The sequence below is a fragment of the Vicugna pacos genome, chromosome 30 (assembly GCF_048564905.1).
Source record: "Vicugna pacos chromosome 30, VicPac4, whole genome shotgun sequence".
NCBI classification, from domain to species: domain Eukaryota; kingdom Metazoa; phylum Chordata; class Mammalia; order Artiodactyla; family Camelidae; genus Vicugna; species Vicugna pacos.
In genome coordinates this window covers 13,825,920-13,853,108 of record NC_133016.1, presented here as the reverse complement: position 1 = coordinate 13,853,108, position 27,189 = coordinate 13,825,920, and the positions used below count along the sequence as shown (strand labels likewise).

General features: G+C 40.6%; 1 protein-coding gene across 4 annotated transcripts in view; it reads left to right on the top strand.

Annotated features, from left to right (window-relative positions):
- WDR7 (WD repeat domain 7) overlaps positions 1-24,871 on the top strand; it is a 287,874-nt gene extending 263,003 nt beyond the window's left edge. For all 4 annotated transcript variants that reach the window (XM_072952162.1, XM_072952165.1, XM_072952163.1 and 1 more), the window contains 2 exons: positions 17,380-17,484; positions 22,041-24,871. In XM_072952162.1, the coding sequence (XP_072808263.1) occupies positions 17,380-17,484; positions 22,041-22,244 (309 nt within the window). In that variant the 3' untranslated portion in view covers positions 22,245-24,871. The remainder of the gene's footprint in view (positions 1-17,379; positions 17,485-22,040) is intronic.
- The last annotated feature ends 2,318 nt before the right edge of the window (positions 24,872-27,189 follow it).

Sequence of the window (27,189 nt, the reverse complement as noted above, 5' to 3'; positions counted from 1 at the left end):
AGAACACTGGGCCCATCTGCACTGGAACAGAAGTTTAGTCACATTAAATACAGGAAAACTGAAAACAATTATTGGAACAGTCATTATTTTTTTAGTTTCTTTTCTATACCTTATTACTAGTTGTTAGGATTTTTATTCCCTTTGTCTTCCACCTCCTAAGGTGCTTTCTAGTGTCTGTATTTTTTAATTAAAAGGAAAAATTGTTTTTGTTTTCCACATTTTGTGACAATTCCACATGTAATCATATACTGTGCTCTGAGGTGTCTCAAATCGTGACTAGAAATCAGCGGGTCAGAAAATCCTTATGAAGAAATAAATTAAACATAACTTAAACCTGTATGTGACTGTACTATAATTTTCTTTACACGTGTATCTCTAGTACAAGTAAGTTATCTCAGTGCATGTACCTTTTTTTGCTTCCTCGAAAAACATAAACTGTGCATTAAGAATGACTAATTATCATAAAACATAAAACAGGAGTTAGTTACTTCCTTTAGCTAACTAAAGACTTCAGCAGGACACTTTTATGAAAAATATCCAAGAATGTTTCCTACAGCAAGTCTCTAAATCCAGTGTTTAGCTGCATCTTATACCTCAAATTATTTGATTAGAAAAACAGATGGGATAGGACATAAGAAGTTTTTTTTTTTTTTATAAGCAGAAGGTATCCTGTTTCTGAAAGACCCCTTTCCACAAATGATAGAGACCACAGAAGTGAGATAACTTGCCGGCTGTCACATTCAGTGATGTAATATTTAGAATATATACTCGGGCCTTTGACAAACATGTGGAAAACGCCCTGTAACACTTGAGTGGCTGCAGCTGTCATCTCATTTTTTCTGGATTAAGTTTGGTCAAGAAAGAAGCTGCCTCATTTTCTAGTTGTCATTTGCCCAGGAAGTAAAAGCAAATTGTAATGAGGGAATCACAGCAGGAGAACCTCCTAACAAATGAGAGGCATATATTGACTGGCAGCCAGCATGCCATTTCAGTGATAAATGTATTTTTATACACTGCTGTTCAAGGCCATTCACTGTTGTCCTTGAGTGTGCAGCCATCAAAAATCATCCAGTTCACATTCTAAGCAGTACTAATAATCAGTGAAAAGATGCCGTACTTAAAAAAAAAAATCAGTCATTAATTTTATACAGCATTTAGATAAATTAAACATCTTTGCATTTTTACTGCAGTTTTATCTTACCATTGTCAAGAATTGAAATAAAAGAAATCAAGGAAAACATACATTCATGAGATGGTGAGGTGTATTTGTATAGATTTATCACAGTGTTCACAGAAGCCAAACTTGAATATGGACAAATCTCAGTAATGTTCTTTGTTTTATGGCTCTTCAGTTTTCAAAAAAATCTAAAGAGCTTAGAATCTAGGAATTCCGAAGCACACCTATTTTCACTTAAACACTTCTACCATTTGTTTGAAATAGATTTTATATTAAAAATACTGAAAAGCACATTTTGATTTTAGATCTGCCCAAATCCAAAGAAAATATTTTCACTTTTTTTTTTAAGGGGGGGACTTTTATTTATTTTTTCGAGGTTTTTTTTTTTTTAATGGAGGTGCTGGGGATTGAACACAGGACCTCGTATGTGCGAAGCATGTGTTCTGCCACTGAGCTATACCCCAACCCTCTTTAGTAACTTTTTGAGCATGTTAGTCACTTCAATAAGTAGTCTGTAATTATTTGGGAGAAAATAACTGAGTTATTCACCATTTTTTATTCAGAACTGGATGACACTTATCTAAATATAAAGTGACCAAAACCACGTTGTTATCCAGTTTTTTAATCTCCATATATAGCACAAGGTATAGATATGAATCTAATATTAAATACCTGCGTATTAAAAGTTAAATTATATACAAAATGTAATGGTTTGGATCTCACAATGTCTTTCAGTAAATATTTCAAAAAATACTATTGTTGGGTTTAAAAGCCCCTCTCACAGGGTGTGTTCACAGTTAGTACATATTTGTTGAAAATCCCAAGGCCCTTCATGGGCTTTCTTCAACCTAATTCTCCATCCACTTATCCCTTGTGCCATAAATCCTAATCATTATGAAGGTCTTTTAGTTTTTCTATCAAGGTATCCTCTCCCTCTCCTGTGATTATCTTACACCCTCTACGTGGAACACTCTTTCAGTCTCGATAGGTCCCTGTTCACCCCAACATACACAGGAACAAACATACACACACTCACACTGCACCCTTACCACCACCATCACTACCACACCACGTAATCACTCATCGTCATAGCCCAGAAAATCCCCAAGTTTTCCTGCTGTAAGCCCATAACTTAATTGCTACCTGAAGAAATTAAGATGATTAACCTGAGGGGCCCGTGAGTGAGTGTGAACTTTGGGTGAGTCCAGTGTCTAGGGGTTCCAGGCAGGTAATCGCATACTCTTCTCTGACATCCCACATATACTACTGCTGGCCTGGTAACACATATCTATGCCCCCCATAGATCTAAAGCTGTCAGAACTTGTAAGTTTCTGGTGTCCGCAGTAGATAATTAGGTTCCTAGCTTCTGACTCAGACCTTGAAATGCTTTTTCCCGTAGCAACTGTCATAAATAGTGCTCAGGAAATTCAGCTGGCACTATAAATTCTGAAACATTAAGAATTCTATAGGCTTTTAGAAGCTGGCCTAGAAATCTGTTATTTGTGGCATTGTTTCTATAGATAAATGTGTTCAGAGTTCCAAAGAACTGAATTCCAAACAGGCATTAGAACCTCTTATTTGATGACTGCCTTTATGGAAATCCTGCAGCAGTTTGCGTGTGAATGTGTCTCTGGCATGTGAAAGTGTCTCTGGCGTATGATCATTAAAAAAAAATGACCAGATTGCACCTGGAATAACAGAGAATGACAGTCTGTGTTGAATCTACAGAACTACAAATAGAATGATTTATTATTTCTTATATTTTAACATAAAATTAATTATCAAGAATTTAAAAAGCAAAAAAGTACTTGCAATATTGATCTCTTCTCACCTTGAGTGTAACGTTTATCTTTCTGTAAGCACTGACTTTGGGCTCTGACTTTTTCATATGTAAAACAGGAAGTATGAATCAGATTTCTCATTAAATTTTAAACTTTCCAAAGATCGAGAAATGGTATTTTTTGTTCTGTTTTAACTCAGACCTTGAGCGTGAAGGTTTGCGGTGCTTTTATTAAAGAGTGCCCTTAGGCTGACTGGCTGTTTGCTTTGTAGTTTAAGTTCTTTGTGAAAACAGTTCTAAACTCTGACTCCTGAATAATCAGAAATTTTAAATCTGTGGTTTATAGTGTCATGGCAGGCAGCCTTAATCTATAGCACTATATCTATATATTAATCTCAATTGACTGTTAAATGAAAATGTTTACCATAAAATTGTCATCATAATATTATAAAAATTTTTTTTTCGTCCATAGTATTTCCTTTTGAAAGAACCCTCCCCTTTAAAAGAACAAACCTGCCTTTTATTGTTTTTTTTTTATTTGTTTGTTTATTTTGAGTGGGAGGGGTAATTAGGTTTATTTATTTATTCTTTTAATGGAGGTACTGGGGGTTGAACCCAGGACCTTGTGCATGCTAGGCATGCACTCTGCCTCTGAGCTATACCCTCCCTCTCTTGTTTTATAGAAATGGTTAGTGAGTCTCTATCATTTCCAAGCTATACAAACAACTAAGTACGTGTTATATAATGTTTCTTTGTTAAATAATATTTCGTTCTTTTTTAAAGCAGAAGCAGATTTAGGGGAGCATGCACTTACCATATGATGCACAATTTTAATTTTAACATGTCAAGTGATCTGACAACTATAAGTCTCCTATCTGAACAGATATTTTTATTAAAAATATTAAACAGTGTAGAGGAATACCAGATTGTCCATACTAGAAAGAAGCTGATAAACTTTATGATTTCAAAGACAAGTAATAGAAAGTCTGGAAGGATGTATGCCAAATGCTTCATGGTGGTTCTTCCGAGGCATGGGATTTGATTAGTAAGAGTAGTTGGTAGGGTTTCCAGTTTTATTATGGGTACCTCAAAAAAAAAAGTGGTGGGATTTTTTTTTTTAATTGAACTGTAGTTGATTTGCAATGTTGTTTTAGTTTCTGGCATACAGCATAGTGATTCAATTATATATATTCTTTTTCATTGTAGGTAAAAAGTGGTGGAATTAGAGATAATTTTTAGTTTCCTTTATTGTGTTATTCTCTTTTTTAAAAAAAAAAACCCTCCAAAATAAACATGCTTCTGTTAAAAATCACTTTTACTAATGCAAAGCTCGTATATATAATCTAGTAAGTCTTCAGAAATGTGTCAAAACTGCCCTATTTACATGCTTACTCCTAAAAGGGAAATAATATTAAATGGAAGGCTTTTGCTTGAATTTTACGTGCTTTTGCTCAAACGTGAATAAAATTAGTGTACATAAGTGTGCATTAAGTATGCTTTTAATAGTATCCGTTGTAAGGCATAGAATGTTGAAATAACATTCTATGTGTGTCTTAACATAAGACACGCTTCTGTGGGTTACATACATGATAGCAATTATAAGCAGATTACTAACAAAATGCATTCTGAGTTATAAACAGAAAGCTTCAAAGGATCCATGTTTGCTTGGGAAGAATATAAATTAAAACATCAAAGCAATTGTTGTCCCTTAAGAACCGTATTTATTTGGATAGCTCATCAGAGTTGGACAGTGCAACAAGTGGGCTGGTGTTACTGATTGTCACCTTGCGTTACCAAAACATTTTTTCATTGACAAATATTAATTGCTTATTAAGTGCTAAAGAGCTTGATGGTCCAAATATTGAATTTTATAATGAATTGGCCTTTTAGTTTGGCTCATCATTAGGCAATATGATTGCATTGAAGATGCCAAGGTTCAGGCCAGCCTATCTCCCACTCTCCACTCTAGGAATATCAAATAGATTCTTCTGTAGAGCTTAATCTCAGCAGGAGGATATTTAATTCATTTTCTTTACACATAAATGAATTCTCTTGGACCAAACTATAAGGAATGCTTGTTTAAATGTGCATTGTATGACTCTAGCTAGTAGTAAATTATCCACTGTGTCTTACATTGATTCTAGTTTATGAATCTAGAGAATCGTTGAAATTTCTATCAGAACAAAACTGGTGACTGTGATCATTAATGTAAGTCTTTATAAATCACTAACTTGGTTAAAATATTTCTCTTTTCACTTTTGAAAAGGATTTGTATATCAAAGTGAGCAACCAGATATATGTGTGTGTGTGTGTGTGTGTGTGTGTGTGTATACACACACGTATGAAGACATCCAAATTCCATTTTAACTCCTTTTCGTGATCTTTTAATAGTATATCTTTTTTGTCTTTTTATAGTTATATTCAGAGAAGTCTTAACTATATTATATAAGGATCTTTCTAAAATATCAAAATTTGTGGGTAACTGATGAAATGTAAACAAAGTTAAAATGAGAGAAATTAGATGTTCCATTTTGTCGGTGGATCAGTATTGGTCGTTTAGAATTAGAAGTTCAGTTCTAACTCAAATACATGCGTTTGATGCTAGCAGTTTGGATTTTTAATAAATTATTTCCTATTCTGAGTTAAATAATTACTACTCGATAAAGGGTTATTATTTAAAAGACAGAATATCATCAAGCTTTAAAGTAATTTTGTTAGGTATTAACTGCAGTGACCCATCACAAAATTCTCTACCTGAGAAGTGACTTGTACACTGGGAACAACTTTGAAATCTTTTACTTAAAAAGATTAGCTAAAAACTGACATCTCAAGCCTTCAGTTTGTGAACTAGACCGGCCCTTTCTTTTCTGCCCGCCCGTTACACTGGTAGCGTCCTCTGTCGTTCCAACCACATCCTTTTGGTCTTTTTGCTCTCCCTGCTCCTCATGGGTTATCTCGACCCCTTACACGCAGTCAGTTAATGGGTATTCGCGGCGAGACTGCTGTGCTCCAGAAACAGTGCTGAGTGCAGGATCTGCGGCTTCAGCGTCCGTCTGTGTGCTAGTAACTCCCGAATCCATCTCTCCTTCCGTAAGTCTTTTCCTGAGCTCCAGATTTTTCTTTCTGATTTCCTGACACATTTCTAACTACCTGGCTCAGGGCTTCCACCTTAATATCTACATGTGCCAAGCGAAGCTCGTCATTTCCCCCGTGACTTCCCGCCGACAGCCCCCACCCACCCCCCTCACTAAAAGCACTTCTTTTCTCTTGTGCTTCCCTGTCCAGGAAACAGCATCACCACTTGCCCAGTGTGACCTCGCCTTCCCCGCCCATATCCAGCTCCTCATTCAGCCCCTAATTTATCTACTATGTGTGCCTCCCAACTGTTCTTTTTTTCTAAGTTCTCTTCTCTCTCTGCTGGAATTTTCCTACAACTGACCTGATCTGCCAGTCTCCATTTAAAAACTTAAAAGAAAGGAAAAAAAAAAAACTCCCTATGGGGTTTGGGACTATGAACGACGTTCCAATGTCTTAGCACAACAAAAAGGCAGTTGATAGACTGACCACAGCTCCCTTTTGACCTCATTCCCAAACCCGTCCGTCCCTGTCTCCCTCCGTTCCATTCCGGGCACCCCCAGTGGCAGAGGGACCCAGGAGTGCTTGCTGTCTCCTGGACTCCTCACCCCCAACCACACTGTCACATGTCTGCCTGCCTCATCCATCTGCTGGGATCTAGGCCTTCCACGTCTTGTCCTTCAGGCCAACTCCTCCTTTAAAGCTCTACTGGAATCCCACCTTCTCTCTGCACCTTGTTCTGACATCTCCTACCCTGGACAGAAATTGCGGCTTATCCATCTGTGTTTCCGTGGCACCTTACACACGTTTCTATTATGCCATTTATTACATGACTCACTGGTGGCTCACTGGTGTCTCACTGTCCACCTCTCTCTCCTCGCCGCTAGGTTCACTGGCAGGGAAATTGCCTCACTTTTCTACTGATATCTAACACGGGGCTTGGAACATAATAAGCTCTCAGTAAACATTTTAAAGTACATTTCTCCTAAAAATATTGAATTCCACGAGGTAGGGAAGATGGATATTATCCTTATTTTACAAATAAGCGAAGTGTGTCTCAGAAAATTTTACCTTTCATAAACCCAGCGAGGGCAAATTTTAAGCCACTAGATAAATGTGGGGTAGTCTCAGAATAAGTCTGGACTGACAGGTAACATCAGTGTTACTTCACCGTAGCATTGCTGCAGAATATTTTCAAATGCAACTACTGTCTGAAAAAAAATTCTATACATATGATTGTATTGTTTTATTACTATTTTAACATTGAAAATATTGACTATTACATCAACGATAGGAGCTTGATTTTATATTTTTCTAATGTGGACTTTCTTGACTTGACAAAAAAAATAGACCTTGCAATGTAGGTCAGTATTAATTAGGTTATGTTCCAGACTAATCTGATTTTCTGTATTAATAAGTTGAAGAAGCATAATAAACCACACATCAAAGTATAAAATTCCTGAATCTGTATTGTCTGTTGGTGTATATAGTCTATCATTCTCCAGAATAAATACAAGCCAAAAGATACAGGGATGTACTGGTTAATACATGTATGAGTTTTAGAGATTTATGTAATGCTTTTGTTTTCTTTAACCCTTTCAAATCATCTCTCTTTTTGGAATGGTAAAAACATTAAATCCTTTTGAAATGTGACTTTGAAAAATATAAATTCCGTATTCATGCAATCTGCGTAAGACAAGTTTGTGTCACCAGACTCTATACTGGGGGGAAGAGAAGGGAAAAGGCACGTGTGTGAAGGCCCTGTCCTGCTGCTCTAGCCAAAAACCATCTGCTGAGTCACCCTTAGCCCAGGTCAGAACCCCCGAAAGTGCTGAGGTCTGTCTTGGTGGGCGTTTCCTAAGGAGAGTGATTGCTCCGCTCCATCGGTTAATGTGGACGCGTGTCTGCTGAAGGCTGCTGTGTAAGGGCTGCGATGTTTTGAGAGGGTTCAGAGATAAGACAGTCCGTGTCCTAAGGCGCTCCAAGTGGAAGCGATTGGTATTTGTTTTTGTGGCACAGTATTACCTTTAACCATATTTTCTCCTGTCTTCTTTGAAAAATTATATAACCGTTTTATATTAGTCCAATTTCTCAGGAACCCTTTGAATATTTAACAACAGAATTTTCATAATCTGAGAACATAGAAGCAAAACTTTGTTCACTTTAAGACTTCTAGCATATGTTTGAATAGCTTTATAATACAAATGTGATTTAAAATATTTAGCTTTGGGTCTGGGATCTATACAAAACACTTGCATATTCTTAAAAGCTATAGAAAGTTATACTTTAATAAATGTTTTGTAATTATTTCATGTCAGCAATGTGAATAGTTGATAACATTAATCAATAAACTTAATAAAACTTAATAAAAAGGACAGTGGATAAATTAATAGTTGATAATTTATTCACTGTCCTTTTTATTTAAAACTGAAGCATATTTATCTAAATCATATTAGCATTCAGTGTTTGAGTATCCATGAATAATCTTTAAATATGACTCTGTTTTAAAATGTTGAATTATACGAAAAATGTTATGTTGGAATTATGTCTTTAGATTATTTTTCTTCTGTTATCATTATTGAGCTTAAGAGTTTCACACACAATACAAACATACTGCTATCGTTTAATTAGCCAAAAATTGGTGGTAATCATGTTACAGAATAATTGGAAGTTTGTGACGTTTGAGATTTTTAGCAAACGTAATTTTCAAAGTATGATCCTATACAACTGATTATTTCAGCATGCAGAGAAAGGACGTATCAGTTATTATCATTTAATTGGGTGTATTATAGTTACTTCATCCTGAAAATGTTTGGTCTGCTAAAGCAGAAGAGGGGCGTGTGTGTGTGTGTGTGTGTGTGTGTGTGTGTGTGTGTGTGTGTGCAGGTGCACGTGTGTGGTCAGCTCCTGATTATCTGTAGCAAGAAAATAAGGAAGAAGGACCTAGACATAAATAGGTGAGATTTACGGAAAATGTATTCTTTCAACCTGAAAACATTCCTCCATTAAATAAAGGGAATAAGCTCCTAAAACCAGTACACTTTTTTAAAGAGAGATTGCTCATATGATGGCTACAACATTTTAAGACTAGAAACCAACTATGGACTTAAGTGATTATTCTCTTATTTGTTCACTTGTAGATCTTCCTTTTTAAATTCAGTTTTGGTCATTTATTATTGACATTAGTGAAAACATGAGCCTCAATATCATAAAAATCTGAAATTCTCACTAACACCTGTATTCCAATTGTGATGCAGTCTTCAGCATTTCTGTTGATTCTTACTATCCCTGGGTAAGTGTATTATGCACATGCATGTTGGTTATAATCCTTCCCAGAAGAAATTTTCAAAAACTATTACTCCTGGCTTAAGGATTACCAATATGTAGATATCAAAAACTCCTTTAATTCTTCAGTGTCGGTCAGTTTATCCCCAAATGACATTTAAGTAACTTTCAGTAACTAGAAATGTGCAGCTGTTTTTAGGGAATAAAGTCTGTTGACTTGAGGCATTGTATCTTATAAGAAGACTTAAGATAGCAGACTTTATTATGCGTATCCTGAAATCTATTTTCCATTAAGATGTTAAGATGATACCAAATCTACTTGTCTTTTGCCCTGAACGTATATTCTTCTCAGTTAGATAGTGATAGAAAATAACTCAATTCATTGAATAGTTCCGTTGAACACTCCCTTGGATCGGAAAATGCCACAATTGACTCTATAATATAGAGTTGGCATAACGTGAATAAAAAGCATTTCCTTGACTCTCCATCAAGAAAAGAAATTATGGAGGTAAACAACCCATTTTCAGCCCTCAGATCTCTGTTCAAAATCATTGTCAGTCCGCCAAAGGGCAGCATCTCAGCCTGTGTGCTTACACTATAGGAGATGGTCCAGCCAGTCAGAGAAGCTGGGCTCCCTTCGGTGCTAGAGACCTCTAGGAGTGCATTTACCGTATGCTCCCATTTTGATCAGTACTTTTAGTTTCTATATTTTGTGTCCCAAGAGAGAAAGAGCTGGGCCCCTAATTTTATGATGGTTCTTTCCTCAAGAAGTGCTTGTTTGTGGTGCCCGTGGGTAGATGTTGCCTCTGGAGGGGCACAGACGAGCTTCTGGGAGGGGGAAGACCTTCAGGCACCCAGGGCTGGGGAGAGAGAAAGACTGCTGGTGAGAAGGATGGGGCCACCACCCTCCTCTGGCCTGGGTGTCTGGAGGAGCCAGCCAGGCCATCCACCTCCTTCCCAGCCAGTTACGAGGATGGAGCAGCTTCTGATCTTGAAAGCTCTGTTTAAGGTCAAGGAAGAGTCTTCCTTCCTCTCCCACGGTTGCAGTGGGCTCGGCGTGAATGAATGCCCCTGGGAGACTGGGCATCCTCAGAGCCAGGCAGGGCCAACTGTCATTCCACCATCCTCACAGGTGGACCAGGACAGTACCAGGGTGTGAAGGGAGATTGGACCATCCCAGAGCAGCCTTCCCTGTGTGTGGAAGCCACCTCCAGACTACCTGGGCTTAGGAGTTCTGTAAGTGCCCTTAAGTGCCCCTGTATTGAGGACAACGGGGCACAGCTCACTACAGCTTTAACCTTCCAGCCTGCAGCGCCCAGCCCCCCATCACCACGACCTGGCCCCAGATCCTCGTTGCTTGGTGTGGGAAAGTCATTGCGCAGTGTTGGTGTAGAACCTACATAGTGCCAGCTCTGTAAACTCAAGTGTCTGGGAATGAAGACTGACAGTTTATAGTTTTCACAGTTCATAGTTTTATTTTACCTGATGTTCTGTGAGGCAACAGATTCTGCCTAGCTTCTAATTCAAACAAGTTACTCCACCTTCCTGGGCCTCCGTTTCCTCATCTGTAAAGTAGGAGCTAAAATGGGATTCTTATGCCATAGAGTCGCTATGTTAGGATTAAGAAGTTCATGTTAAAGTGCTTACAGGAGAACCTGGCGTGCAAGATGTGCTGCAAAATTTCTTCTTCTTACCCTTCTCGGATTCCCTAGAGTGCCCAGCAGCGGAATGCACACTTCTATACCTTTAGCATGTAGTTTTAAAATGTGAACGATGACAAAGCTGCTTTGTAGTCAACCTTTGATGAAGCTAACTTTTTATTTTAAGTTAAAGTACAAAGTTTTTTGATTCACTTTTATCAGTGACCACAGTGTGAGACAGAAACTATGTAGTTGTAAGCACCCAAGCGATATGAGAAGTGTTGAGAACTGGCGAACCAGAAAAAACAGACTACGATCAATGGGCAAGAGTTAAATGGGAGTACATTTTTAACTGAAAATAAGCAGCCAGGATGCAGAATTACTGCCAATAACTTCTTCTGCAAGTGTATTAGCAGAGGATTGAGAGCGGAGACTGGCAGTGTGTGTTTTTGTCAGTGGAGGCCTCTCAGGCATTTTAGCACAGCCAAGGCTGTCCTCTGGACCCAGGTGTGCACACCCCGGTCTCCTAGAGATGGCACACTGGGGAGCCTCTGAGTGTCTGCCACCTCCATGCCGACATCTTTACCAGCCGTTACAGCCACAGGTGCAGTTTTCTGATAAAATAAGCATAGTGCTGGCTCCTGCATGGCGTTATAGAAACTGTGATAACATCCGGTTGCCTGTTCCAGCCCTCAGCCCGGTTTGGAATCCCAACTTTTGAGATGTGGTTGATTAAGGTACCCTTTAAGATACCATCCAACTCTAAGACGCCATGATTTGAAAGCTTGGAGCAAGTTTAAGGAAAAGCCACAGAAATGATTTTGAAAGTCAGAAAATGAGACCTGAAAGGAAAGGTTATAGTCACTGAAAAAAATTGTTTTAAATCTCGAAAATAAAAAGCAAGGAAAAAAGGAGCAAGCTGCTCCAACAGCCTTCAGTTCTGTAAAAGGTTATCCCGCTAGGGCTGGTGACCGGCTCTGCTCCATCTCTGCTGAGGCTGGAACTAGAGGAAGCAAACGTACACTGCAGCCTTTTAGATACAGATTTGATAAAAGGAAAAATTTCCTGACAGCACACATTGTTAAACACAGAAAAGGTCCTCGCAGGAGGTTCTGGAATCTTCTCTAGAGATATTTGAAAACAGAATGGATTTGCATCTGACCTGCTTTAAGACAGCCCTGTCCATATACAGAAAAGAGTAGGTGACCTTTCAGTGTTCTTGGCAACGTCATGTGGCCTTAAGATCCCACACACAGAAAGCCTGCAGACGGCTTAGTTCATAGTGGGAATTAGATTTTACTTGAGCCTTCTAATCGGCCATAGATGAGATCTTATTTTTTTTATGTGTTATCATCTGCCTAAATTATTTGTTTCCTTGAGCAAGCGAACCTTAAATATATAATGCAATTTTCACAAATTGGTTGCTTCAGAGAAAAGAAAGGGGGAGTTGTTTTTTTTCCTTGAACGTAATTAATTCTTAACTTTTCAGCTCTTTTGAAATGGCCCTTTTTTGATGAGTCTTTCCCTTGCCTAACAAACAGAGCTGTCAGTCAGAGCGATGTCTTTGTCTTCTCTCTGCCGTGAGCAGTTACCTCCCTGCCAGCCAGCCATGAAATCCCTGGCCGGTAGTGGGATGTCAGGAGGGCATGCATATCAGACCCTGGACCCCCTTCCTTATCCGCCCTTTTCTGCCTTTGGCTGCAGTCAGTGAGAGATGGTAGGTGCTGCAGGGACAGAGGAGAGCGCATCCTGGACCCCACTTAGCATTGTTTGTTACCACTGAGGGACCAGCACTAGGAAGATGTAGGGGTTTTGGGGGGTCTTTGCTGTTACCTCTCCTTTTATTTCCGGGGCTCATCCTCACTTCCCTGAATATCTGGACTGTCTCCAACCTGTTTCCTGCCTTTGTACACAGGTGGACACTTGATTCAGGCTCTCGCTGAACTCAAAGCATCTGCCATGTTTCTACCTCTTGAAAGCATGTCTGTTTTGTTAGCTGTTCTGGGGAGCATGCCTTGACCGAAAGCATGATTGTACTTTTGGATAAAAGTTCAGAGACCATGTGCAGCCAGCTGAGGACATGTTTTCAGCTCAGCAGGCCTTTCAAGCACCCCTCCAATTGAAACTGCCTATCTTAATCCCAACCCAGCCCTGCTGCTCCCCAAAAAAGCCTGTGACCAAGGCAGCCGCCCTCCCTCTCGGGCCCCGCTGACCCTGGGGCTCTGAATGGTCAGTGGCAGAGTCTTGCTGTTTTTCAGTTTAATAAATGTTACACAAAATACACGGGTCAGTGCTTTCTACATCTTTCCCTTGTGGTGGTATTGATGATAGCAAAATGTTACCGACTTTTGGAAATCTTTTCTTCTCAATTTATGTTGAAAGCAGGAAACTTTTTTTGGCTGGGGTTTTTCCTTCCGCTTTGAAAAAAGTGATGAGACCTGCAAATTAATTTAGAAGGTTCTCTTTGATCATGTCAAGTCTCTAAAGTATATGCAGTAGAATCCTATGTTTTAGTTTCAATTCTCAAATGTGTCCTTTGGAAGCTGAATAGCAAGGAGTCCAGGGATAGACAGACGTTTTAAAGCGAGTATCCTGGACAGGCTCTATCGATGCTGAGCAAGTCATTTTAGAAATCCGTGTCTCTCCTTCTCTGTACAGCAGAGTTAATTATATTTCTTTGCAGAGCAGGTTGAAAGTGCGTGTTAAAAACTGTTGGGCAAACGCAAGCATCACTCCTATTAATCCTGCCCCTCGGCTCCTTTTCTTTCATAAGAAAAAGAGGGAGAGTGTTTAACAATTCAACGCTCTGTCTCCTGCTACGGATAATTGCTTGATTTCTTTCATTGTTCATAGCACTTCTTGAATTAGATTAATTTCTTTCTATTCCATTTCTGTCTCTTCAAGGCAGCAATTTCTTTGACTAAACATACAGCAAGACCTCTGATACTCATCCGCATGTAAAAAGTAGACCAAACCTCCTTTTATTTTGAAGCCCATTGTTTTGGAAAATGTTCCTTCTAGTTCAGCGGTTAAGATCCCAAACCGTGGGTTCGCCCCATCGCAAAGCACTTACGAGTCCATGTGATCCCTGCACAGCTGCACCTCTAATGCCAGCCTAGAGGTTAGAGTCAGTTCAGGTGGTGCCTGTGCAGATCTTAGGGAAGTTCAGAGATTCTGAACAAAAGACAATGGCAACATTTCCATTACACTGAGGGCTGAAGCACCTCTTAGGCCGAGCTTGTAATGAACTCACCAGATGTACCAACCATTCAAAACAGTGAGCTTCCCTGAGCTGCCGTGAGTGGTACTTGCTTTTTTATTCGACAACAGGTCTCTCAGCTGACACTGCAGTCAGTGCTGTGGTTTTCCTCTGTGTCGCTTTTAAAGACAGCCTGTGGGGCACCTCGGAGTCTGGCACCGTGTGTGTGTGTGTGTGTGTGTGTTTTCCCGCACGCGCTGGTCTAAAGTGTAGTCCCCCTTTGTTCAAAACACACTTTAAAGAAACTAACACATTCAGCCCAGTATCTAACCTTGACAACAGCAACAATAAAGGAAAACAGGACAGTGATTAGTCAGATGAGGAAATATTTATTACTAGACACAAAGAATGAGCATAAATGTAGCTCTCAGTTTCCTGGCAGGAAAGCAAACACGTGTGAGATTATGTAATTATTGTTGCATGATAGAAAAAAAAAAAGCAACAAAATTTATCTGGAAAGATAAACATTTTCCTGGCAGAAAATTCCAAGATGAACTTAACTCACAGGCTCTTCTATTAGAGACACTAGACAACATAATGACGAGAATCTTCAGCTGGCACAGAAGTACTCAAGTGGATGTTTCAAATACTGACCTTCCATAAAGGACGAAGACATAATATGGAATATTTCATGAAGACTTTTCTGAAGGAGCCTGTGTGTCTGGTTTTCTGCCTTTACAACCAGGCCGACTTAGCCAGCGTCACAGAGAAGTATGTGAAGGAGGCTGCTGGGCTGGTACATCCTTTGGACCTGCTGCTTTACAGCCAGCTCACTGTTGCATTGTTATTGTCTAAAGCACATTCTGGTTGCTGATTAAAGAGGGAAGCTAGTCTGAAGGAGGCAGGCTTAGTATTCTGTTCAGAGATTTAAGGGCCCAAACACCAAGAGAAGGGATGGATCCAGCCACCGCGGCGTGGAGCTGGGCTCTGGGTTGAGGGGGAGGCTTGCAAGAAAGGCAGGCTTTCAGAGGAGCTTTTAGTCTGCTCACGCTTTCAGATGCATCCTCGGACCCCAGAGCATGGAAGAAACTATTTCAAATCAAATATTTTTAATGGACGGGCTACATTAAATGCCGTAAGGGACCAGACAGGAAGTGAGGGAGCCAGACAGTGGGTGTAAGGTACACAGGCCCACTCGAGTCAGGGCTGGGACTGAGGGACACAGAGAGCAAGTGCCCCGGCCCAAGGGGACACCTCCGCTCAGCCGGCCCATATGGCCACGTGCAAACAGAGGCCCGGGACTGCCAGAGCTTCCAGTTTTTCAGGGGAGGCTAGAAATCTTAATTTTAAATGATGTTTGATGAATTAGAATATGGTCTTAGAAAATATTTTTTTAAAACATTTTGCAGGCCAAATCCAATATATCTGTAATCTGGTTTCGTATATGACTAGGGCATTTTAAAAATTGTTTTTCATTTAATGGCATAGTCAAATAATTGATTTATATGATTGTTTACATTTGTCTGGGCATTTTTTTCAGCGTTCTTGAGACAATTGACAGATAACATTGTGTAAATTTAAGGTATATGATGTGATGATTTGATACACTTATATATTGCAAAATGATTGCCCCCATAGTGTTAGCTAGCACCTCCATCCCATCATATAACTACCATTCCTTTCTTGTGGTGAGAAATTTAAGATCTACTCTCTTAGCAACACTCAAGTATATACAGCTGGTCATCTTTAAATAAGGAGGAGGAACACAAATATTAATAGTATTTACTGAATTCTTATTATGTGCCATGCAGAGGGCTATGTGTGTATACAAACTCATTCAATCTTCACAGAGCTCTTTGAGGCAGGAATTACCAATATCATCATCATCACCTCTGCTTTACAGACACGGGTGTTCTGAGCTTGAGGAACGTAAAGAACTTGCCTAGGTCCCACAGCAAGCAGTGGAAGTCAAGCAGGCAGTCTGGCTCAGAGCAGTGTTCTCTGCCAGCCCAGAGCCCAGTGCTATACCTGGATAACATTTTTTTCTGTGAGTGTTGAAAACAGGCATTATTTTGGATCCCACAGTGTCTTGTCTAATGACAGGAAAGAATAAAACCCAAAAAGCGCTGAGGGACGCGCTTATACCCCCACCCCTCTCCCCGTTCTCCCTCCCTCATTGTCATCGCTCAGATGTGAGTTACGAGAAGAGTCTCCCGGAAATTTACAGTATGTGTGGGGCTGAATCATGGTGGGCTTGATGCTCCCACCGACTCAAAGCTTCACAATTCGTCATCAAAAAATAGCAGATGGTGTTGTCTTAGCTTAAGGGAACACGTTTCCCCATTCCTTCCTAGACCAAGGGAGGAGACCAACCTGCAGCTGTGAGCAGGCTGACTTTGGTTTGTGTCTTTAATAGATGAGTGTAGAGACATTAATACGATATTATGCTAATTTGCTTAGTATCCCAGTGTTTTCGGTAACCATTAATATCATTAAACTTGAGTGTAATTTTTTATTAGTAAAGATCTTTTATCAAAGACTTAGTCTGAAATACAACTTCCTTTTTTTTAATTCATGGTTAAATCAATGATGGCCATTTGGCAGAGGCTCAAAATTATCCCTGTTAACTTGTTTTTAATAGCATTTGATTTATATGTGTGCTCAAACCTCCAACATATGCATGTATGTATGTGTCGTAACTGCGGTCATACGCACTTAGACACAGTGTTATTGGTGGGAAATGAAGCATAAAACATGAAAAACGTGTAATTATTAAGAGGTTGAAATTACAGTTTTTAACTCCTTCCAGAACAGGGATGTTATATGATACAGCTTTGATTATTTTTCATTTTGAGTGAGCTAAGTTCCCGAATAAATTTGGTTTTTTACCTTCCTAAGTAATTGTCAAATGTCACCCCTCTAATGGACGTGAATTAACATGTTGGTTTGCCCATTCATATATGCTTTTCCTTTGGACTCATGCTGTCCTCCCAGCTAGGAGACAGGTAGACTCCTCAGAACAAGATCAAAGCCCCTGGAGATAGCAGTGGGAGAACTTTAGTTGCTTTTCCTCTTTTTCTAACCTAAATGTATAAATAAAGTGAAAAAAAAAACAGTTGTTAATATCCATGGCTTGACTCGTTCAACATTGAATGTATTCACGTGTGCACATGTAATAGTTCTGTGGAATGCATACAATGAGTGACTCTGAATTTTATTTTAGACCATCCACGGACACAAGGGACCAATCACTGCAGTGGCCTTTGCCCCGGATGGACGCTATCTTGCTACCTACTCAAACACTGACAGCCACATTTCTTTCTGGCAGGTGAGTGCAGATGCTCCAGGGTCTTGATGCGTGTTGCATGATTGTATTGCATGATCTGCTTTTGCTCAGAGAGGCTCCCTGTTGAGCCCACCCACCAACCCTCCCTCCTGCCCTGTCTCCCTTCTTTCAACAAACACTAGGTATTTATTGCTGGCTGATGCTGCGCCAGCGGCCAGCACACAGAGTCTCCTGAGAGTGCATTTAGAAAGCTAGAAAGAGGGGGTTCTGTTCTCACACAGCTGCCAGACAAGTAAATAAGCTCTTACAATACAGGGGGAACCTGGGAGTGGGGTTGCGGGACGGCTTCACACGGGCAGCAACACCTGCACTGAGGCATGGTGATGCCAAGGACGGGCCAGGCATTAGGGGTAGGGAGGAGTGGGTGACTGGGACAAGATAAGCAAGGGCCTGGTGTGCGTGAGGGCCTGGCCTCAAAGGACTTGGTGGGGTCGGATGAGCACTGTACAGGCTGTTAATTTATACAAGGCGTTCAGACAGTGCCAGCAGGGCATAGGGGAAAAGGCAGCCTCATAGTAACGTGATGTCCCATTTATATTATCTCATTTGTGTTTGCATTCTGAATTTCCCACGTAATGCTCTTCATTCCCAAGCCATCAAAATGCTCAAAACTCTGAACATCATTGACTGGCAGTACCTGAGAATGCCTATGTTCAATTGTGATTAAAATGAATATTCATTTGAGCAATGGATTTTTATAGTAGAACTTGTTTCATCCTCAGTGATTAATCTCCATCCCATCTTCTTTTTAATTACCTTTCTCCTGATAATTACAAAAAAATTAAACATTACCAACCTCCCCAAGAAAAAAACAAAAGTTTAATTTAAAATTTTGTTGTTACCTTTACCTTTACCTTCCTAGAATGCAGGTATGTTTTATGAGATTCAGTTTATTGCTTTGAAAGTTAAAAAAAAAAGTTTCAACAAGACTTCAGCACAACTTGACGATGGTTTTTAAAAAATCAACAGCTAATAAAATGCAAAACAGATACAATAAATTGCTTAAATAGCAACATGGTATTGAAGCATGACAACTTCGAAATCTGTCACAGGCTCTTTCTACTCGTCCTCTAATTTAGTTTTGATTTGAATTAAAGAGGATCCAGAAAGCAGCGTTGGATCTACTGCCTTTCTCCCCAAATGTGCTTTTCTGATTTATTTAGATACTGTATTGTTTAGGTCTAATGACGTATGGTCATACATTTTTATTATTCCAGTAAATGTACTGTAATATATTTTGAAAACTTAATGAAGTCTTATTAATACAGAGCCTTACAAAAGCTATCAGCTATTAAAATCTTTGCTGAGAAATGAGTGTTAATGAGAAATACTGGTTGGATAATTACTCAAGTGAGAACGGTAAAAGGTTTGTGTGCAGGATCACTTCCACTGAGAATAGCATTAAAACACTTCCTGTTTTGATGAATTATATCTGTATGTGTCTCTCTCTATGTGTTCAGGAAATAATCTTCTCAGAACTCGTTTTGTGAAGCATTATTTTTAAAGGGAAGGGAAACCCCAAAGTTGCCTTTTAGTTAGTTTACATATTCAGCTGCCGAATGATGTAATTTGACAATCTTGCAAGCCCTTTGATTCTCCTACAGCAGATTCCTACTATATGAATATTTCACTTCAGTGTATCCACTGGCATTTGAGCCAGGAGGGTTTAGTAATGAGATACAACCATAATTCTCTCACCTAAATTTTGCCACCACCCTCCAACAAATAAGTATCCTCTTTCAGAAATGCTTATTATGTTAGGTGGATATTGGTTTCATTTTTTTTATTTGTTCCATCGTACAATAGAATCCTATTCAGCCATTTTAAAAGGATGCTGTAAATCCAGTCATTAACATAAAAAGATTACCCCCAACATTTTGTTCAGTGAAAAAAAGCAGATTGTGAAACTGCCTTTGCTATGAGCCTGTTTTTGTAAGATTCCCTAACCCCGCTTCTCCTTGTGTGTGAATATATTTGGAGGTCTGGAAAGAGATTTACCGAAGTGTTAGTGATTGTCTCTGGGAAGTGATATTTCAGGGGGGTTTTGCTTTCTATTTTGTCCTTCTCTTTATAATTTGAATTTTCTACAATGAGTATTTATTGATTTTGTAGTAAAGAAAAAAGTTAATGTGACCAAATGTCATAATTCCATGTAGTTTTCATTCATTCAAGGCTCAAATTGCCCTTACTTCAGCATAATTTGTAGCCAGTCTCTGGTCAAGGAAGTATTAATGTCGAATAACGAAATGGCTCATTGTTTTGGTGCGAGTTCTGTGGCAGAGCTTATTGGAAAAATTAATCCCCCCCCTTAATTCAGATTCGTCTTTTGTTTGAAGACGTCATAGGAAGAGGATGATCTGAGGAACAACAAATTATAGTTAACATGAGGGACTTTAACTGTCCAGCTGTGTTGTACTATCACAGTTATACACTGTGCAGAGCTCCACGTAGCCCTATTCTGAGGCAGGAAGGCAGTTTGACTCCACCAAAGGCATGTAGCAATCATTTCAGGGATGGCTCAATTTGTAACGGGAATGCAGATATAATAATGGACTTTTTTTTTTAAATCTTTCCATCTGTAGCATTCCTATAAGATATTCTCTCCTTGCCCCTGTTAGCTTCCAACTCATTTCTTGGACATGGCAAAATTTGAAGGAAGGAATTAAAAATAAGGAGGTGTCTGAGCGTATCGGATGTCCCTAGAACTTTGAGCCACTAGCAGAAATCAAGCTTCATACACACTTTCATAGAAAATCCATAAAGAATGAAAAATACTTTGTCGTTATTTATCAACTGAGAAATTAGATTAAAAAAAAAAAAACTTGGTATGCCTGTTGATGCCAGTTAATTTTAACCAGCAATTTTCTGGATCATTTGAATCTGCTCTGTTAGAGGTCTAAACTATTATGTACTGTTACTCTTTGTATAAGTGAGAGCTAGCAAATCAAGCTCACCATCATTATTTCTATTTAAACTATCTGAGAACCTCCAGAAGATTTAAGGCCCTGATTTTTATCTTTTATGGAGTTTTGGGGAAAAGGAGGGAAGGACACAAGGAGAGAGGCTCTTTAGAGGATGACAGGTACTGCCTGGCTTTAAATGTTAACCAGACTTTAACAGAAAGAGTTAATGATAATCATACATTTGGTTTTAAAATGTGACCTCGTACACTAGTGATTTTTTTTCACCTCTGTGTTGTGTTCGGCACTATTATTAATGCAGGAAAATCAGTAACATTAGTCATCTTAAAAGGGTTATTACTCAAGATGATTTAAATTGTGAAAATGTCAGTGGAGCCTGCACGCGTCCTGCCAGAGATGCCGTGATTTACACCCCCTGACACCATCCTGCTTCCGAGAAGGGCCAGGAAAAGGAATGGCTTATACTTTGCACTGATCCAAATGCAGGGCATGATATCAGCAATAACACACCTTAAATGTCCCAGGATTCGCCAAGGTTTCGTGTGTTGGCCATCTGTATACATCAGAGCACTGTCCGCACGCCTCACGCGAGTCCCTCGCATCATACACGTTCAGGTGGAGGCGCTGCTGGAGAGGAGAGTCAGAAATGAAACTTAGCGCGATGAAAGATATTTCCGAGACCTCTCTCCTGCTTTTCAGTGTGCTTTCCATGTGATTTGTAAGAGCACAAAAGATGTATATTGGGAAAATGTTGTCATGTTTAGAATCTAAAGGATTCCTCAGGCTCGGTCGCTCAGAGGACAGCCCATCTAGATACTGGCCACTGAACGTTTAAAACGCACTATGACCTGAATGCATGATTGTTCACAGGCCATAATTTCCATGTTATTTTCCATTTGTGTGAATGGATGAGGAGAACTTAAAATTCAAGTCAAATCCAGAAAAGCCACCCAAAAAGCAGAAATCACCAACTGGTGCTGCCGATCTGGTATTAGATACTCTCTTCAGCGTGGCAGCCGTGCGGTGGGCCACAGATGCAGCGCTGAGGTGCAGTTGATTGTCGTGTTTTCCTGCAAGATAAACTCGAGCTTTCCAGAGACTGAAGTTTTTAAGTGCAGGCGAGGAGGGAAGATATCTTAGGTGAAGATGGGGGGGGGGTAAGTTTTGAGCTTTGATCCATAGCCCATCACTCTGTCTACTGCTTAACTTTGGTTCATTTTCTCAAACTAATGCTGAGTCCCCACACTTGTCTTTGCGGACTTGTTCTTCAGGGAATGCGGTGAGCCCTGTCAGTAAAGAACAGAAAAGTCTGCTGTTTGAAATATACAGTTTCCAAGTATTATTTGATTGAACCATTTTATTAAAAGATACCATTTAGCTCCCTTCTTCAAGTTCCACCCGCCAGGTTGTAAGCATTTACTGTAACAGCAGAAGAGCAATTTCAAATACACTGACAGGGGCCCTTTGGAGGTTAAGGATAAACTTTTAGATGAATGTGAATGAGCCTGATGGAGAGTGACCGGAAGTGTGTCTCCCTTGGACCCCTCTCCGTGCTGGGGAAAGGGAAACGGTTGTCTAAGTGACACATGTGCCTCTCCCGCCCCTGTGTCCCTCCAGATGAACACCTCCCTGCTGGGGAGCATCGGCATGCTGAACTCCGCACCCCAGCTGCGCTGCATTAAGACCTACCAGGTGCCCCCCGTGCAGCCGGCCTCCCCAGGCTCCCACAACGCCCTCAGGCTGGCCCGGCTCATCTGGACTTCCAACCGCAACGTCATCCTCATGGCCCACGACGGCAAGGAGCACCGCTTCATGGTCTAGCGCTCGCGTCTGCGTCTCCGTTCTTCCCATGCGCCGAGCCGAGAGTCCTGTCCCCCCCGCACTCCGGACCATTCTTCGGTGTCACCCGGGGGCGCTGCCGGGTCTGTGTCCCTCTGCATGGTCCTCGGGGGCAGACCCCTCCTGTGTCACCTACCGGCTGAGGCATGCACACATCGCTCTGCAGGATGTGGCCGTCCTGTCACCAGGTCGTTTCTCCCTCCTGCCGCAGGGGGAGGGGCAGGTCCCCGGAGCGCTCCCGTTGCTGGGTGCACCCGAGGCCCGAAAATCAATAACCACTGTGATTGCACTGCCGGCCCAGATCAGCTTTCTCCTCGCACTCAGCACCGCCCCCCCCCCCCGACGTGCTGCTGGAACCTGGTCGTTCTGACGCTGGGTTTTGAGGTATCGTGGCTGTCCTCACCATGGATACTATTTTCCTTTGGATTTCTGAAAACATGCTCTTGTTTACCAGAAAGATTGTGTGTTTACATGGGTTTTTTTCTTCTGATGATTGCTAGGAAATCCAATTTCCTACAGTCTCACCCCTACCTTCTTTAGTAACACCTAACCGGTTTGAAATTAATGAGGAAATACACACACACACACATTTTCCTCTTGGAGAATGCGGTTTCCCAGACACCTGGCCTTCTAAATGCTCATATCCTGCTGAAGTGATACTGTATTTAGTAGTTTAAAATAAAAACCATCCTACTCATGACCTAGTTAACAGAATTAGCCAGTCACTGTAACTAATCTCTTATAATAAAGAGCCAAGTTTGGAAGCATAGCATATCCCTGAAAAGGAGACCCTTGTACCTAGGGCTACAGACCTCACCCCTTCCTTCCAGAAATGTCACAGACCTGCAGTTCCCGTATGTCAGCTATCACGTGACAAAGACAGTTCTGCCTTCAGACTACTGCTAATCAGTGACAGGAGCATTTCTTTTAAACAAACGTCCTAGAAAAGTATTCACTATGGCACAAGCATTCAGGAGCATACATTTGTCCCTCAGCATCTGCGGGGGATTGCTTCCAGGACCCCCGAGGACACCAAAATCCAAATCTGCTCAAGCCCCTTCTAGAAAATGGCCACGTGCACGGAGGGCTGACTGTATGTAAAAAGGTGGGGGCCCTCCATCAGTCTGGACAAACGGTGCAGTGAGGATGTTGACCACACTTCAGAGTAAGCTGGAGCCACGTCACTTACTTCTGCTTACGTCGGGCTGTGCTGGTTCCTACTCATAGTAATGGGGGAAAAAATCCATAAAATAGTATTTTGTATGAATTGCCCCTAACAAACCTTGATCTGTCTATAGTCGGGGATTTGTCTGGTTGACTGTTGACTGGTTGGTTAATTGAGCAGAATGGCTTATTAAATACAAAAATAGAAGATGATTTATTAAATTCAGAGAAAATACATGAAGTTTCCAGAGGGACCAAAATTATAACGGGAGCATCTAATTAAAAAAAGCATAGATCGCCAGAGTTTATATAGTATACAAAAAAGTAGGATCGCAGTCCAGGAGCAAATACATCTGTGATTTTATTGAAACAGACTTTTAAAGAACATGTTACAAAATTAAGACCACTAGGACGTCTCCTTCATGTGGATATGAAGTATGTTATTTCTGTTGATGACAAACCCGTCCCATACCTCGGTTTTAGACTTTAGGTGTTCTTCTAAAGTGAAGGTTTGCCACATGCATGTACATTGTATTTATGAAGATTATATATGTAGTTTCCCAGGAAGAAACTAAGAGCTATGCAGTGTAGACGTGGTTTGTTTGGTGAGCGTGCTGACGTGTCCGACGCAGATCGAGAAACCCGAGGTGCACAAGAGGCACTCTTGGCTTTTCCACTGGTTTCCCGAGTCTTCCGTACGAGTACCCAGCACACGTTCACTTTATGAACCTAAATGGGGATTAATTTATTCTAGACTACAAAGCCGCTTTGCAATGATGAAGTAAAAGTATACTTTAGAGATTTAAAAAAAAATGTTCAGTGCATCAGGAGAAAGGTGAGACCGGTGGGCAGGCCACTGGAAGCCTGGGTGGCACACCCCATGGAGATTGGGCAGAAAACTGAGAGCCAGAGGAGCAAAACCCCTGGGTGGTGGGGCCATCCTGGCCGCGCAGACAGCCCACACGATTGGCCAGTAGACTGTTGCAGTTGTGAACCAGTGGGGTGGATGATATTTGTTGGGTAGACAGACATCTCTAACTGCTAAACTAACGTTTGCATTCTTGTTCACACCAATCTCTCCTTGGCTCTTTTGACAACCACAGTTCCAAACTTCATTGCAGCTTAAGAGTTCTCAGCGCTGAGGTAAACTTTGTATTGTCATCCCAGTGTACTCTTTTAGTGTCTTACTGATTTTGTTGGCACTGTATTTGGACCTGTCCTTGTAAATGTAGAGACATGTGTGGCTTCACTGGTAATTTACAAGCAAAAGGTGATTTGACATGACACCTGTGTGAAAATGTAATGGCTGAACTCACTCTGTACAGCACGTGAATTAAAACGTCTGCCGCTCAAGACGTTTCTTGATGACTCTACTTAATAGATTCTGTGTGTGCTGAATGTCCCCGTGTACATATGTGTGTTAAATAAAACTGAACTGTACTGAAGGTTGTTTTTCTCATTAAAAATACTATTCACTCTTCTGAAACATTCTCAATTGAAATCCGTATGTTTTGTCCCTCCCACCTCTGGTACCAAATTAAGCCTTCTATTTCTGTCTAATTATTCATTTCCCTGGAGAGCTAGCTTCAGGAAAGGCAAGCTTGTTCCCAAAAGACAAAAGCAGAGCAGTAGGCAAGTCCCTCTCCCCCACTGCAGAAGAGACCCAAACCCTCCTACGAAGACTCAACAGCACCCTCTGTGGTTCGGGCAGGGGAATTGCATGCCTGTTGCTGTATCTCCGCCTTCTAAATTGCTCGTAAATAGACTGTTAATTGTGCCAAATCAGATCTTGTCAGACTTGATGACATGGGTTGGCTGCCCCAGGGTGGGGGTGCTGAGCTGAGATCATTAAATTCATTTCACTTAATACTCAGTTTGGAGTTGAATTTGAATCCCTGAGGTAAACAGTATAATTGGTTTTCAGAAAAAGCAGGAATAACAAAATAGGTCATCATCGCTCACAGAGGGTTAGACACGTAAGTAGTGAATGCATTTCTTTAATTTTCAGATAAGAATTGAATTGAGTCAATCATCTAACACTGCAATTTTCTTTCTTTAAGAAACAGACAAGCATTAAACGAGTTGACCGCAGCATCGTTGGCCCTTGTTGAGATGCCCAGTGTCCACCCCATCTCCTGATGACTCGAATGTATCCTTATAGGGAAAACAGGGGCAGTAACAGTTCTATATGATTGGTGATCACATAAGCTGATCAAATGTGGAAAGGGCACGACATTAATAGGAAGGTAAAGCCATGCAGTGCTGGGTGAACTTTCACCTTTCACCCCTTCGGCTGACTGACAGAGCTGAGTGTTGAAGAAAATCAATACTTTGGAGCCAGGAGGGAAATATTTCCAACCTCTAACTAGAGAATGCATTTTGACAAGGCCAAGATAATCCAAGCTGCACAGGAGAAAGAGAAAAGAAGACTCATTTTTAAAGCTGACACTTCAAGGTGTTTTTGTACAATGGTTTAGAGATCGTCGATACATACAAATACCAAAGGTCGAAAAGAAAAGCCAGAAGAATTTCAAAAATTAGATGTTCGGTTCTTTCTGCTGTTTACAAACTGAAAAAAGCTCCGGAGAGGGTTGTGCTTGTAACTGTCTAGGTGAACAGAGCTCACAGTTGTGTGCTTTAAGGGCAGCATCTCCCTTTTACCAAATCTTACGTTTTATAGAGGCAGCACTGGGAAATATTGGATGCCTGAAAATTTGGGTAGATTTCTGGTTTCTGTGCATTTTTTTTCCTGGACATGAATTGTTTTTTGAGGGGTGACATCACCTAGTGGTGTAATATCTCAGAATCTTGTTTTTTGATTCACGTTGATCCTGCCAGGATGGCATGTAAATCTGAGCCCCTCCCTCCTTCACATTTGGTTCAGTCATTTGCAGGAGAAAAGATTTTGTGTGCCTTTGGGACCCAGATTTGTTTCTAGTTTCCCAAGTCCCTTTAAGCAAATTACTTGCAGAAGTATTCTTATCAGTGCTCTTCTAAGTGGGAGGCTCCTGCACTGCTAGGAAGTAGGTAAGCAATTCACTCCACTCTCACCAGCAAGATTAGATCCATTCGTTCCGTGGACAGATACCTCCATCAAATGGATATAGATTCCTTTCTTTCCTGCAGATAAGAAAAAGAAGTCGAATGGTGCCGTTACCTTCCAGCCAAACACAGAAAGACAAAGGAGTCCTGAGTACCTGAAATGTCTAAAGTAACGCTCTGTTTTCTCTTGGACAAGCAACATCAGGCCTGCTTGAAACACATGCTGATGATATAATGATTAAAATAACAGTGAAAATATACCCTTAATTTATAGACCTTCTTTCTCATTAAAAAATCTTTCTAGTCAGAGAAGATAGATCTGGCTGCAGATTTATAGTTGTTTCGAAAGGACAACACAGCAGGCCAAGGTTCCTCGACATTCTGAGATTTCCCAGCGAAGGCCAGGGGTCCAGCTCACGCCTGATTTGTGGCAGGTATCAAACAAATATGTATTTCATTTGTTAAATCCATGAGGTTATGCCTGTAAACTGGTTGTAAGAGTGGCACACTGTAAGCACTCAATAGATGTGAGCAAGTGTTTTTAGCAGACATTTAGAAGTCCTCACTGAGCATGGATAAATAAGACTGCAAATTACTTGTGTTCTTTGGAAAACATTGTTGGGTTTTTTTTTTTAATTATGTTTTTAGGTAGATTCCAATGACAGATCTGAACATCTTACCCAAAGGGGAGTCTCTGTGTTTCCACCTGTATTCCACTTTC